At 38.8% G+C, this 12,677-nt stretch overlaps 1 protein-coding gene across 2 annotated transcripts in view; it reads left to right on the top strand.

Moving 5' to 3' along the window:
• The window catches only part of LOC129726841 (probable ribonuclease ZC3H12C), a 49,454-nt gene that overhangs the window by 34,903 nt on the left and 1,874 nt on the right, over window positions 1–12,677 (top strand). For both annotated transcript variants that reach the window (XM_055683986.1, XM_055683987.1), the window contains exons 2-4: window positions 3,613–4,377; window positions 11,510–11,993; window positions 12,061–12,650. In XM_055683986.1, the coding sequence (XP_055539961.1) occupies window positions 3,613–4,377; window positions 11,510–11,993; window positions 12,061–12,650 (1,839 nt within the window). The remainder of the gene's footprint in view (window positions 1–3,612; window positions 4,378–11,509; window positions 11,994–12,060; window positions 12,651–12,677) is intronic.

Raw genomic sequence — 12,677 nt, 5'->3', positions numbered from 1 at the left:
GCAATAAATCGTACATGCCTTTGATGAAGAATATGATATTCTTTGCTCGATCAAGACTATTTCAATTACGAACATTTCACTATCCCCAGTTGAACGTGTATCGAGTGCTATTCCTTACAGTACTTTTTTACCAGTGTTTGAGATGTCTGTCAGTTGCGGGTGTCGCTTCTTCTTTTTCTTAAAAATACCCTGCATTCTATTTTTTTTGTGAAAGGACAATATTCTAGGGGTAAATAGAATCTACATTGTGTTTCAGAGGTAACTTCTGATGGCAATCTGACTGACGCCGGTACACTGGCAGTGTTGGCAGAAAAAATGATTTGCAACATAAATTTCGACATACTCAACTTTGGACAGCTCCAGTATTTTTTTGGCACACCCTAGCTCTTAAGTGTCTTTGGCCAAGTTGTTAGGCATCAAAAAACCTACCATATGAAGTCATGAAACCTATGGTTTGAGCCATTTTCAGCTCTTTAGAATGGAAAATGCAAATAAGTTGTTTTTTCCATACAAATCTCCATATGAATATAAAATGCAATGCGCCAAGCGGAGACAAAACCAATCGACTTCCAATAAATTCAGGATTGTTTGGGGCCCCAAATAGGACAAAAAAATTTGGTTCTGGCTTCCTGCTATCAAATTTCGTTTTTGCCATATAACGATTCCCCACCCTAATATATATATATATATACACATATATATATACATACATATATATATATATATATATATATATATATATATATATATATATATATATATATATATATATATATATATATATATATATATATATATATATATATATATATATATATATATATATATATATATATATATATATATATATATATATATATATATATATATATATATATATATATATATATATATATATATATATATAAGATTTCTCGTACTAAGTAGAGTGGACATCGATTTTTGTTGTTGATTCGATACTAAAGGTAGTGTATCCATTTCAGTGGAAGACGCCTGTCAAGTATCAATACCAAAGATCGATAATCAGAATAAAAGAATCGATTCGCAGTTAGTATCGGAGGTATTGCAACAGAAACGGTTAAAAAGCTATAATATTTCTAGGGCAACTATTTTGAACTTTTGGGCAGCATTTTTTTCGCTTTTGTCGTCCAGTGTTGTAGCTATACATCTTTCACCAATTGTACCTGTCATAAATTTTAATACTCGGGATGTGTAGAAATAATTTTGGAAGGTATTTCATAAAATGGGGGTTGAAAAACGTACTTTACAATGAGTATGTGGTTTTTTTTATATAACTTTTTGTATTTCACGACCTTCATAAGGGCTTCACTTAGAAATGTACTAATGTAAATGTACGGACGATTTTAAAATTTCGACCAGAGATTCAAGACGTCAGAAAGAATCGAATGATGTACTCTAATCTTTTGGTGCATTTTTTTATAATAATGGTCCATGGGAGCACCGTGACCGTTTTCTTTTATTTTCATTATAGATTTCATTCTTCGACATAAGTTTGGAAGATACGAAGGTCTAAACAAATTACGTATATGTGATAAACACATTTTGAATAAAATTTTTGTTAACAACGGGCGACAACTAGCACTACTCTGTCAAAAAGGTATATGTATTTATAGAAAACCCGATTTATTTCTCATGAAGACACATACACTGGTCAACACAGGTGCACTCCAAAAGCAGCTGAAATCGGAAAAAAGATCATAGCTATTCAAACATTTTTGGTAATGGCTAGGGGCACCAAAATTCATAGGAATGGTTGAATAGCTATAATCTTTAATTTTTCGGTTTGAGATTTTGGAACGCACTTTTTTTTCATTTTGTCGACCAGTGTATCAACAACAAGTAGGCAGATACATTGGGTTGCGCATATTGGATACAAATGGAGTCGAATGGTTGTTTAGGATTGATTGTGTTTTAAATGTAAGGAAACATCTAAAATGACCCAGCTTTTTCAGGTTTTTTTACCCCCCTCCCCCACCAACCCCCGCCCTCTTGCGTTTTGTTACAAAGTCAGACCCGCCTCTAGAAAATTATGTAGCTTTATAACAACAATTTTTTTAGCAAAGTTTGTTATAAAAAACATACCTTGTATCATAAATCAACAAGAAAAGACAAGAATGTAATTAAAATTACCTTAAACAGACAAAACAGTGATAAAAAAGAGCAATTGGGAAAAACCCTAATTTTTTTCTCAGATTCATATTTGCTTGGCTTGACCCCCCACCCTCCCCCTCGTCACATTTCGTTACAAAACTGCAAAAACACTGAAATCCTTCAAGAAATATTTTAATTTCTCTTAGCGCCAAACGCTATTTCTTTGGTCAGTGTCCAGGTATTTTTTGTGGTATCTGACTACTATCATCTGAACAATCCTAAAATTTTTCTTTGCGTCCAAGAATTGGTTGCATCCTGATTAATTTTATGTTATTTTAAATATGCGAGCTTTGTTAACTTCAGTTCTCTAGATCTTAGGTCTCTAGTTCGACCAGTTCGTACTCATCAGCACAATCAAATTGCCGAATTATTTATTGATTCAACAAAAATTGGTTCTTCCTCTTCAAACACAAAGAAGGGAAACCGAAAAAAGGATCCCAAGTTGCGGGGGCTCATTGGCATCAACTTTGAGTCATCGTTATAACTCCGTCTTAAAATAAACAAGTTATTTTGGTAAAACTGAGCACCTTGAAGAATGCATACATTCACTGTTTGGTGAGAGGTAAGAAGTTATTTTTTGTTCCATTCTACACTCGTGGTAGGTGCGTTTTTTTTGGCGATTTTATTTAATTTCCAGTTTCATCGGCTGCGTAGAATTTTCAAACGCCGGTTTGTTAAATTTAACTTCAATATAAATAGTAGATACGTGTTAATTGCATATGAAAGCAACGGTTTTAGCCTGCTGGATTCACAGACTACTACTACAAATAACGCGTCAATGCCACGGTCGCAAGCGCCAATCGATACCTTAATAGTCAGTATTTTACTGTGTTATTACGGTAAAGCTTAACGGACAAGCATTTGTTGTACATCATTCCTTAGTTCCTAGTCACACTACGGGCCTACAAAGGTGCTCCAATGTCGTTTCAAACAGCAGAGAGGCGAGTCAGTCTCCATGCCGGGCATCGTAGAATATTTTTTTTCAGCTCTGTGAATTTTTATCACCTTCCATACTTGAGCTTAGCTTGAGCAGAGTGGACTCACGCTTTTTGTAAACAGACAAAACCACTTCTCGCTTCTTTACATCATACGTTCATTGCATAACAGCAGCGCTTTGAACACTGTGTCGCCGTCGTCGTTGGTTGGTTGACAGCGTACAGATTACGACGCAAAACAGTCTTACGGCGTCTCATCCTAAATGCCGAGAAGCAAACATCCGCCTAAAGTGTGTTTGCGTGAGTATTTAAATTATCACTCCTCCTGGGGCTCAGAAATGCGCGGCGCTATTCACCGCCTGAGTGCACTGCAACTCAGAACCTGCATCCAGTAACGCTGTTAAGTTTTATTGACTTTTGACAAATACGCATGACCAGTCGCCGCGGCCAATCGGAAGTCTCTCAGCATACTAATCATTGCTTCTTTTCTGATCTCTATTTACAGCAATACCTAGACTCGTTATGTGTAACCGAAGCGGAGGACTCCAGCTACGACAGTGACTGCGAAGGAGATGATTTGTCCCATCAGCAAGTGTCACGAACAACCAGTGACACTCTGGGACAAGAATTTGCCGAGTATGTCTGTCAATCGGACCATCAGCTTCAATTATTCCAGGATAGATCATCCGGCTACACGCAGCGGGTGGAATTTGCTTTAAAGTTGGGCTACACTGAAAGGCTCGTTCAGGCAGCTCTACAACGGTTAGGACCGAATCCTGCCCAGAATGAGCTGCTGGCCGAACTGATCAAGTTGGGCTCCCAGCCCGGTGTTAAAGGTGCTAGTGAGTTTGCGGTAGATAGTGGCCTAAGTGATCCACTGCTGGCGGGATCAGCCGAGTATGGCGCACCGAGTTTGATGCTGCCCGGAACGGGGGGCGGTTTAGTGATTGGCGCCAGTGCCAGTGCCAGTGAAGAATCTCTTCGTCCAATAGTGATAGATGGTAGCAACGTGGCGATGAGTCACGGAAATAAGGAGGTGTTTTCCTGTCGAGGGATTCGGTTATGTGTAGATTGGTTCAAAAATCGTGGCCATAAAGATATTACAGTTTTCGTCCCGAAATGGCGCAAGGAAAGTGCCAGACCGGACAATCCGGTTAAAGACGGGGAGATTCTAAACGAGCTGGAGAAGGAGCGAATGCTGGTGTTCACACCTTCCAGACTGGTCGGCGGTAAGCGGATGGTGTGCTACGACGACAGGTATATTTTAATGGTGAGTATCCATTGTTACTACCATGAAATAGATACGATTATTATTAAGTTCGAATTATCTGCTGAAAACATGAATTCAAAATGAATGTACGAAATGATCAGACACAAAGAGAACTAAATAAAATAACGCATGAAAATCAATACTTTATTACACACGTTTATTCAAATGAATATTTTTAAATCCTCTCCAAAGTTATAGCTATTCATTTTTTTACAACAAAATAGAAAACAAAAGCCTGGAATAACACTCGGTGTTTTGACACTCTTTATTATATGTATTGACACTCAATTTTCATATTGTTAAGCAATTCCTGTGCTGACCAATGCAATTCTTACGCATACACCCCAACATTTTCTAAGTGTCGATGACTTGTCGTTTTGGTTTGCGATACCATGTTTCACTGATCGAACCTACCGGTTGCGAACACGAACCTAATGGCAAACAGAAACAACATTTTTTTAATCCCGGTAATGAATTGAAATGTATGCAAAGTGATGATATATTACAAAATTATAGAGTTATGCAAGAAAATATTTCGATCAAACGCAGTATAGTTAGCCTAGAGTGTTTAAAAAATATAGTTTGTTTTTTTTCGGCGTTTTTTCATTTTGCGAAAAACTTGAGCAAGCTCTTGAGCTTGAGCTTGAACGACCGCACTGTTCATTGTTACTTGTCCGTGATAAATCGGACCAAGTGAAGTTCTCAAAGAACCACGAATAGATGGCTAATTTGGGATTAAGTTACCATCTTCAATGTACAACAATTTAGTTAAGGCATCTTTAGCCTTGGTCTGTTTTTGGAACAACTTTATACAAGATTTACAACAGCGAATCCTGAATAGAACCAGCGATTATAGACCTACTATGCGTTCTCCGCGGTGGTGTTGTATATCTTGTTGTTTTATACTGGTGACATATGTCACCATGTAAACATTTCAATACCCCATGCTATCATTTTCTCATGAGACTTGTTATAATATAAAGCACTCAATATAGGGTAATCGATCCATTATTTATCTCAACAGCTAGCTGCACCTATATTCATCTTATTTCTCTCAATTTTTGAAAGTAAATCTATTTTTCTCGATTTTGTCAAGTGGTTGAAAGTTTTACGTTGAAAATATGGTAAAATTTGACGATAAATTGATCAAAAAGGCGTGATGAGATGTATATAGGTACTGAGATGAATATGAATATAATAGCGATTACCTACAACAAATAGAAATTCGATAATTTTTACGCACATTACATGATTACTTTTTCAAGACGCTTAATATCCACAAAACTTTGCTTTATGGATTTGACGGTTTGAGCCAGCCGTCAGTGACATTTTTCCAGTATGGATTGGTATAATCGAATAATTTATGCTGCTAGTAGAGCTTCGGAGGATAGCCAAGAATTTTTAACATAAAACAACACAACGAGCCTGTATTTTGAAAGTTTCCAGTTCAGTGTCTTCAAGGGACATTTTTCTGGACTCTCGAGACTCATCGTCCTTGGTAGTCCCACTACAATTATTAAAGTAGTCTAGATAGCCAACGTATTTCGCTACCTGATGGCTGATGGTCGCAAACCGTTGACGTATACCATCCGTCAGTCAATTTGAGTGATACGAGCGAAAAGCATAAAACAGACCAAAAAACTTTCAGCGCAGTGCATTTCTTAATTTACACCGTAATATCATGTATTTATTCACAGAGCATGTACAAGTGTGGTCAGCGAATTTGTGTCAGCAAACCGATGTGTCTGTGTTGATTCCGTGCACTCCCGTCAGCTGCTTCATTCAAAGCATTGAATGCAGTTCTTTTTTGAGAAGGAAAAATGGGAAACTTAGCAAGGGTATGAAAGGTATCCCGATGGGTGGTAGCAGCCATGGCATGAACACCGCACTCCAGGCCGATGTTATACCGGATGCGAGCCGCGCGAAGCGATGCGTTTTTATATTGTTTATATTGTTGATGTTATTCCTCATGTAAGAAAAGACGCGTTTCGCGTCGCTTCGTTTTCAGTATAAGATTGGCCTGGCCGATGACATAGACAACTCGAAAAGCGATTAACCTTGCCGTGGTTAAATGTACAGCTGTAAGTAGAGCTATGTCATCGGCCTAGAAGTGTTGAATGCTCACTAAAGAATTTTCAAGAATAAATCAGGTGTTCGATGACGATGTCTTCAGAAATAAATTTAATCCAAGCTTACGAGATTCCACTTGAAAATACCTAAAAATTAAAAGACGGTATTTGACTCACCAAGGGGTCTTAGAACGATTTTTTTCCTGCTCAAAAAGTGACAAAAATAGATCAAAACGTATACCAGTTTCAAAATTGTTCAGTTTAGATCTGGTATAAAACCAAATTTAAAACACCGGTGCAGCCCAAAATTTGAGTTTGTTCCAAAAAATTCTGCCTTGTATAGATCGCTGGCTACGTCCTTACGGTCGGTTAGGAAAAGAAGATATGAAGTGTTACAATCGTTGTTGCTAGAGACTGAGTTTACCTTTGCATCTCTAACGACTGTTACGGAGAGAAAGGTACTTTTGTCACCGTGGTAGGTGACGGATTTTCATGATTTTACCCTCCTCTCTACGCTAATTAACTGCTCTTCTTTATCGAGGCTCGCTAATAACCCTTGCTAAGTGGCTGAACTATAATTGCTTGGATAGGTGTATTCATACAATTGTGTATCGGGTCTGATTTTTTTTTTAATTAAGCGTGAGGAAAGGCTCACAGTGGGGGGATGAGAAAAAACCCATGCGTGACACCGGACGGTTTGATTCTACCAAGATTTAAACTCGTGATCATTCGCTTTTCAATTTTGTAATCTTGAGGCTACGAGCTCCCCTCATCAGATCCTTAAGGTTATTTTTAACAAAATAAAAGCTAATTTTGTCTCCTTGAAAAAATATACACCATAAAAATTTTTCAAAGAAAATTTCATCGTGAATAAATAACATAAACTTTCCAAAAATGGGAAATAAAAAAAGCTGCAACGGTTTTTTTGGTTGGTATGATGTCTTCGGCAAAGTTGTAGACAATGATTTTGCCCTTCCAGAAAACATATCCACCGCAGGAAAAAAAAGTAAACTTGATATAAATGTCAGCACAAAGTTCTTTGTCCTAAGGGGCTGTCCACATTCCAGGTGGACACGATATTCTTCCTGAAAATGGAAATCTACAAAAAAAAATATTGGCCGTGCTGGTTTAGACTTTTCCAATCATGTTGAAATAAATTCAGTAACGTTCCAAGCTACATTTGCTAGAGTTTTTATGCATTTTAAATTGAACTTGATATGGTGTTTCCTTGAGTTTGGCATATTTTCTGGTTTCTGGAATTTAAATCATGTAAATTTCTGATTTCCAAAAGCATGAGATATGTTCGAGATGATTTAATTTTTATGACCGCATTAGGCCGCGTTTGGCGCCTATGTTCCTATGCGTGCGATAATATGTGCGAAAGTTTTGAAAATGACAACCGATCGATCGTTAATTGTATGTAATTTTATTTTTCATTATTATTTTCATTTCTGGTCTTAACTATTCTTCGTTCACTAGACTACATTTAGATATTTTTTTTTGTTTAAAAAATTAAAATTGCCTTCATTTTCATTTTTTTACCTTCACATACGTTTTTAGACTTTTTGTTTTGTTTTCCTCAACGTGTTCAATCACTTGAAGTTATATCAGTGGCGTCGTGTCCACCTGTGCAACATGTGCACTGTACAGGTACCCTATTCCCTAATATCCGAGCATATGGAATTATCGAAGTATTATAACCTATAAAAACAAGTAAGCATACTAGCGAAACCCTTAATTTGAAGCATCAAACACTTTGGTTCGATTTTCTCATTTAATTTTAGGAAAAAGAACGTGAATAAATGTTAGGTGCACATGTGACGAAATCAGCTTCGCCACGCATCTGGTAATGGTCTAGGTGGTTTTGAGCTAATTTCAAAATTATTTTTGTTATTCTTTCGCTGACATTTTTTTTTTGTTTAATCTGAATAAAACCACGGAAATAAACATTTTTCGACTTCTCGTGAAAAAAAGTTCACGTGGACAAAAAGGAGGAGGGGGTGTGGTAAATGTCTACGCTCTTGTCCACGACAAGGAGGGGTCTAAAATGATGAATTTTTTTTGTTTGCGAAAGTATGTGCAATTCGGAAATGTTTAAACAATTATTGAAAATATGTGAGTCTGAGGGTCTGAAACCCAGATTTTTAGCATTTAGTAATGTGGGTACCACGTCTAACATTGTGCTGAAACAAATAATTTTTTAAATAGCTCTATTTGAACAACGAACACTTTTTATTCTGTCGCAGTTCACGGTGATTTTCATGTTAATCAAAATAATGAAAGGTGAATACGGAAACGTGAAGTTTCCCTTCAACTTTGCCTTAGATATTATTTTGATCGGATTTGCAGTTATCAGTAAAGCAGTGCAAAATTTCGACGTTTCCGAGACCGAACGAAATTATTCTGGAAATTCTTCGCAGAATAACTTAAACTCATCAATTTAAGGTCTATTTTCCAGTTGATTTAAACGAGATTTAGAAATATTTGAAGTTTACCTAATGAAAAATGTGCGCAAATTTTTCAGGAAAACGTGTAAACTCAAGATTTTTTAAAGTTTTATGTAGACTTTACCTGTGAAGCAACTGCAGATTTAGGGTTTGTTTCATTTGGAACTTCAAGAAAAAAATACAAGAAAAATTATTTGTCTACCGTTTGTTACCGTTGTCACCCGTTAATAGCTTTTTAATCCTTTTTGACAATTTTGGTGCCCCTAGCAAGCTAGGAAGTGCGTCAAAGGCAGCAAAGTAATTGCTCGCTGGGTTTGTCGTTTCTATGTTTGCTTACGGGCAAAATAAACTCAAATCACCGAAGACTTTACGCATTTCTGCCTAGGTAAGGAGGACTAAATTGAAAAAAATATAATCTCTTTTTTTCCTATTTGCTCAAAGTATTTTTTTTTTTGCTTTTAACTCGAACATTTATCAGCACAAGTTTCACAGGTTTTCTGCACAGTGGCAACATTAATCGCATCGGCCATTTTTTCCAACACTTCGCCATATTAGATGATGTATGGATTGATTTGCCACACTTCTTCAATTTACGCTTGACTGTTCCCCAATATCTTTCGATGAGACGAAACTGTGGGCAGTTTGGTGGATTAGTCCTTGTTTCGAAAACATCAATATTATTCTGCTTGTACCATTCCAATACATCCCGGGCGTAGTGGCAGCTACCTAGATCGGGCCAAAACTTCATGGGGCCTTCGTGTGACTGGATGAACGACAAAACTATCTCCTGAAGACACTTTTCTTGTAAACTTGTCCATTCATGGTCGCTCCAGTGATGAAAAGTTTTGTCTTCTTTCTACAGCTACAGATAGTTTGTCAAATCATCAACTTGCGGGTGAAGTTACCGCGAAAACAAATTTAAATCTACCTGGAGCATTCCCCTTAGCAAGGTAAAATTTCCGACCCGAGATTTGCCCAAAGTCCATTTTGACATATGTTTCATCGTCCATCAAAATACAGCCATTGTACTCTGTCAGGACTTACTCGCATAGCTTTCTAGCTCGGGTTTTGGCAACCAGACTTTGTTTCGTGCCGTTGGGTTGTTGTGCTTTGCGTTGCATTGAACCTTTTCGCCAAATCACGAAGGCAGACCCTAGGATTATTCCCAACTGCTCTGATGACCTTCGCTCGTAGTTTCCGGTCAAATGTTCCACTCCTTCGTTTGGTTTGTTTAGCGCGATCCACCGTCAAAGTGTCCCGGTAATGTTTGAGCACGGTATTCACAGTCGATTTCGGTAGTTTGAGAGCCTTGGCGATCATTCCTCCTGACCATGTTGGGTTTTCAACGTAGGTGTGCACGATATTTTCTTGTATCTCGCGTTCCATCGTGGATAACTTTACAACGCGTGTACCAATCCTGACGAAATTTTCACCACTTAGTGAACAAACCGTCCAAATTAAAATGCTGTCATTAGTTTCTTGGTACGACAACTAGAGGCACTGCAATAAATAAAAGGAAAGGAATAGAATTTATAAGAGCTTTATAAGAGATTAGATTTGAATATATAAGAGCTGACAAACGGGTTTAAAAATCATAGGTTTTTTTTTATTCTCGCTTATTTTCCGTCGGTCTAGTTCCGCCACTGTTGTTGTGCCAATCACCGACGCCCGGGGAGGCGACTCCACCCAGGACCCTAACTCACGACCCGTTTATTAACGGACCGGCGCCAACGGCTTTACTTCCTCATGCGATGGAAGGCGTTATCCCAGAGATTTTTTGCCTCAGAAAATCTCCCGGTGTCGGCTAGAATTGAATCTAGACAGTTGGGTTGGTTGTGAGTGGATCACGCCACCTCACAACCATCGACACTTATGTCGGCGGTGGGATTCGAACCCAGGCGTCGAGCGTGGTTGACGGAGACGTTACCAACCACGCTAGGCCCCCGCTCAAAAATCATAGGTTGTTATCATTAATTTAAAAATGTGTGCAAAATTTCGTAGAATTTTGTTGAATTTCGAGAAACTCGAGACTTCGCGAAACTTTACACACCCTTAGTTTATGAAGCGTCACGCCGACGCACTGGTCGCCGCCGAAGCAAAACATCTTCTACGCCGTCGCCGCCGCCGATGATATGGTCGGTGCACAGGTCTAAACTCAAGGTCAATCTTTGGAGGTATGTGAAATCAATTGGAAATGTTTAAAATTATTTAAAGAAAAATAAATGGGCGTAACAAAGTTTTCCGGGTCAGCTAGTAATTATATAAAACTTTGCCGAAGGTGTCACATCGACCAAACACTTGTAGTGCTACGGCATAAATCTCAATGTATCGGAATAAACTAAGTTTGATAGGATCAGTTGCCTAACAAAAAAAAAGTTATGCTGAAACTTATAGAAAAAAATCATTTTTAATATTTTTTAATAATTTATTTACCATTTTACGTAATTCTATGAATCCACATAAATGTTTATCGACAAGGAGGACGCCGAAATTGAAATTGAATGGAGAACTGTTGACTTGAGGAAGCTTCAATGCACTTTCCGCCTTGCTGACTGATACTGACTTGATTCGCATTGACGTGCTTCTAATGTACCCTTTTGATTAACTTCTTTTTAGCTCGCTGCCGAGAACGACGGCATCGTGGTATCTAACGATAACTATCGTGATCTAGTGCAGGAGAGCTCCGAGTTCAAGAAGGTGGTCGAAGAACGCGTGCTGATGTATTCATTCGTCAATGACCGATTCATGCCGCCAGACGACCCGCTTGGTCGTTCCGGACCAACGCTGGACAACTTTTTACGCATCCAACCCCGCAAAGGTGATCCTCCACCGCCCTGCCCATATGGCAAAAAGTGCACTTATGGGAACAAGTGTAAGTTTTATCATCCCGAGAGGGGCAGTATGCCGCACAAATCGGTAACGGAACGGCTATCGGAACACGCGGCCCGCCATTTACAGGCCAGAAGTGGTGCAGGTGTAGGGGAATCCATCAGTAGCAACGTTGGCAGCCGAAGTGTGCTCCAAGGAAAATCCCTCAGCGTACCCCTGTCGAACAGCAGTAGTGAAACTAGTCCAACTAATGACAAACGAAAAGCATTATGTGAGTATGCATAAAATTAACGTAGAAAATTTCAATAAACTAATGTTTACTTCTACCATAAAATAAGGTCGCACAAGATCCAATGTACCTCCGGACAGTAGCAGCACCAGTAGTAATTTATTCAACATTAATCTGGGCGATCAGATGCAGCAGTCGCAGCCGCTGCATTCCCAGCAGCATACGTACATGCCAACGCCAAACCGATCCAACTGGGACCATTCACCTCTTCCGCTGCCCCACAACTTAGTCGATTCGCAATTATTTCCCAAATCTCATAGCATAGAAAATATCTCTAAAGAAACATACAGCCAGCATCATCATTCGAATAGTTACAGTGCATCACTGTGGAATCGCCAGCAGCAACAGCAGCAGCAGCAGCAACAGCAACAAGTCTCAACATCACAATCGCAGCAGCAACCAGCTGATCAATGTGATCCAAGTGTAAACTTGCACCGTAAGCTGCAGCGACAGCTGACGCTTAACCCGGCGGGATGTGATCCTCGAATCTATCAGTTGCAGCGCAATAATGCAGCTCTTACGGGGCAGCAGCAACCTCAGCATCATTCTACGGTACAACTATCGCCTCATAGACCTCTGGCACCTTCGCTCAGCGGAGGGGCTCGGCCAAACCCCGCAGCGCAATGGGATTTACATCAGGTGGGTCGATTACTCTTTCGAATTGTT

This window comes from Wyeomyia smithii, chromosome 3, assembly GCF_029784165.1.
Source record: "Wyeomyia smithii strain HCP4-BCI-WySm-NY-G18 chromosome 3, ASM2978416v1, whole genome shotgun sequence".
In the NCBI taxonomy this organism is placed as follows: Eukaryota; Metazoa; Arthropoda; class Insecta; order Diptera; family Culicidae; genus Wyeomyia; species Wyeomyia smithii.
The sequence above is the reverse complement of the archived record's forward strand: the minus strand, read 5'-3'. Positions and strand labels throughout refer to the sequence as shown.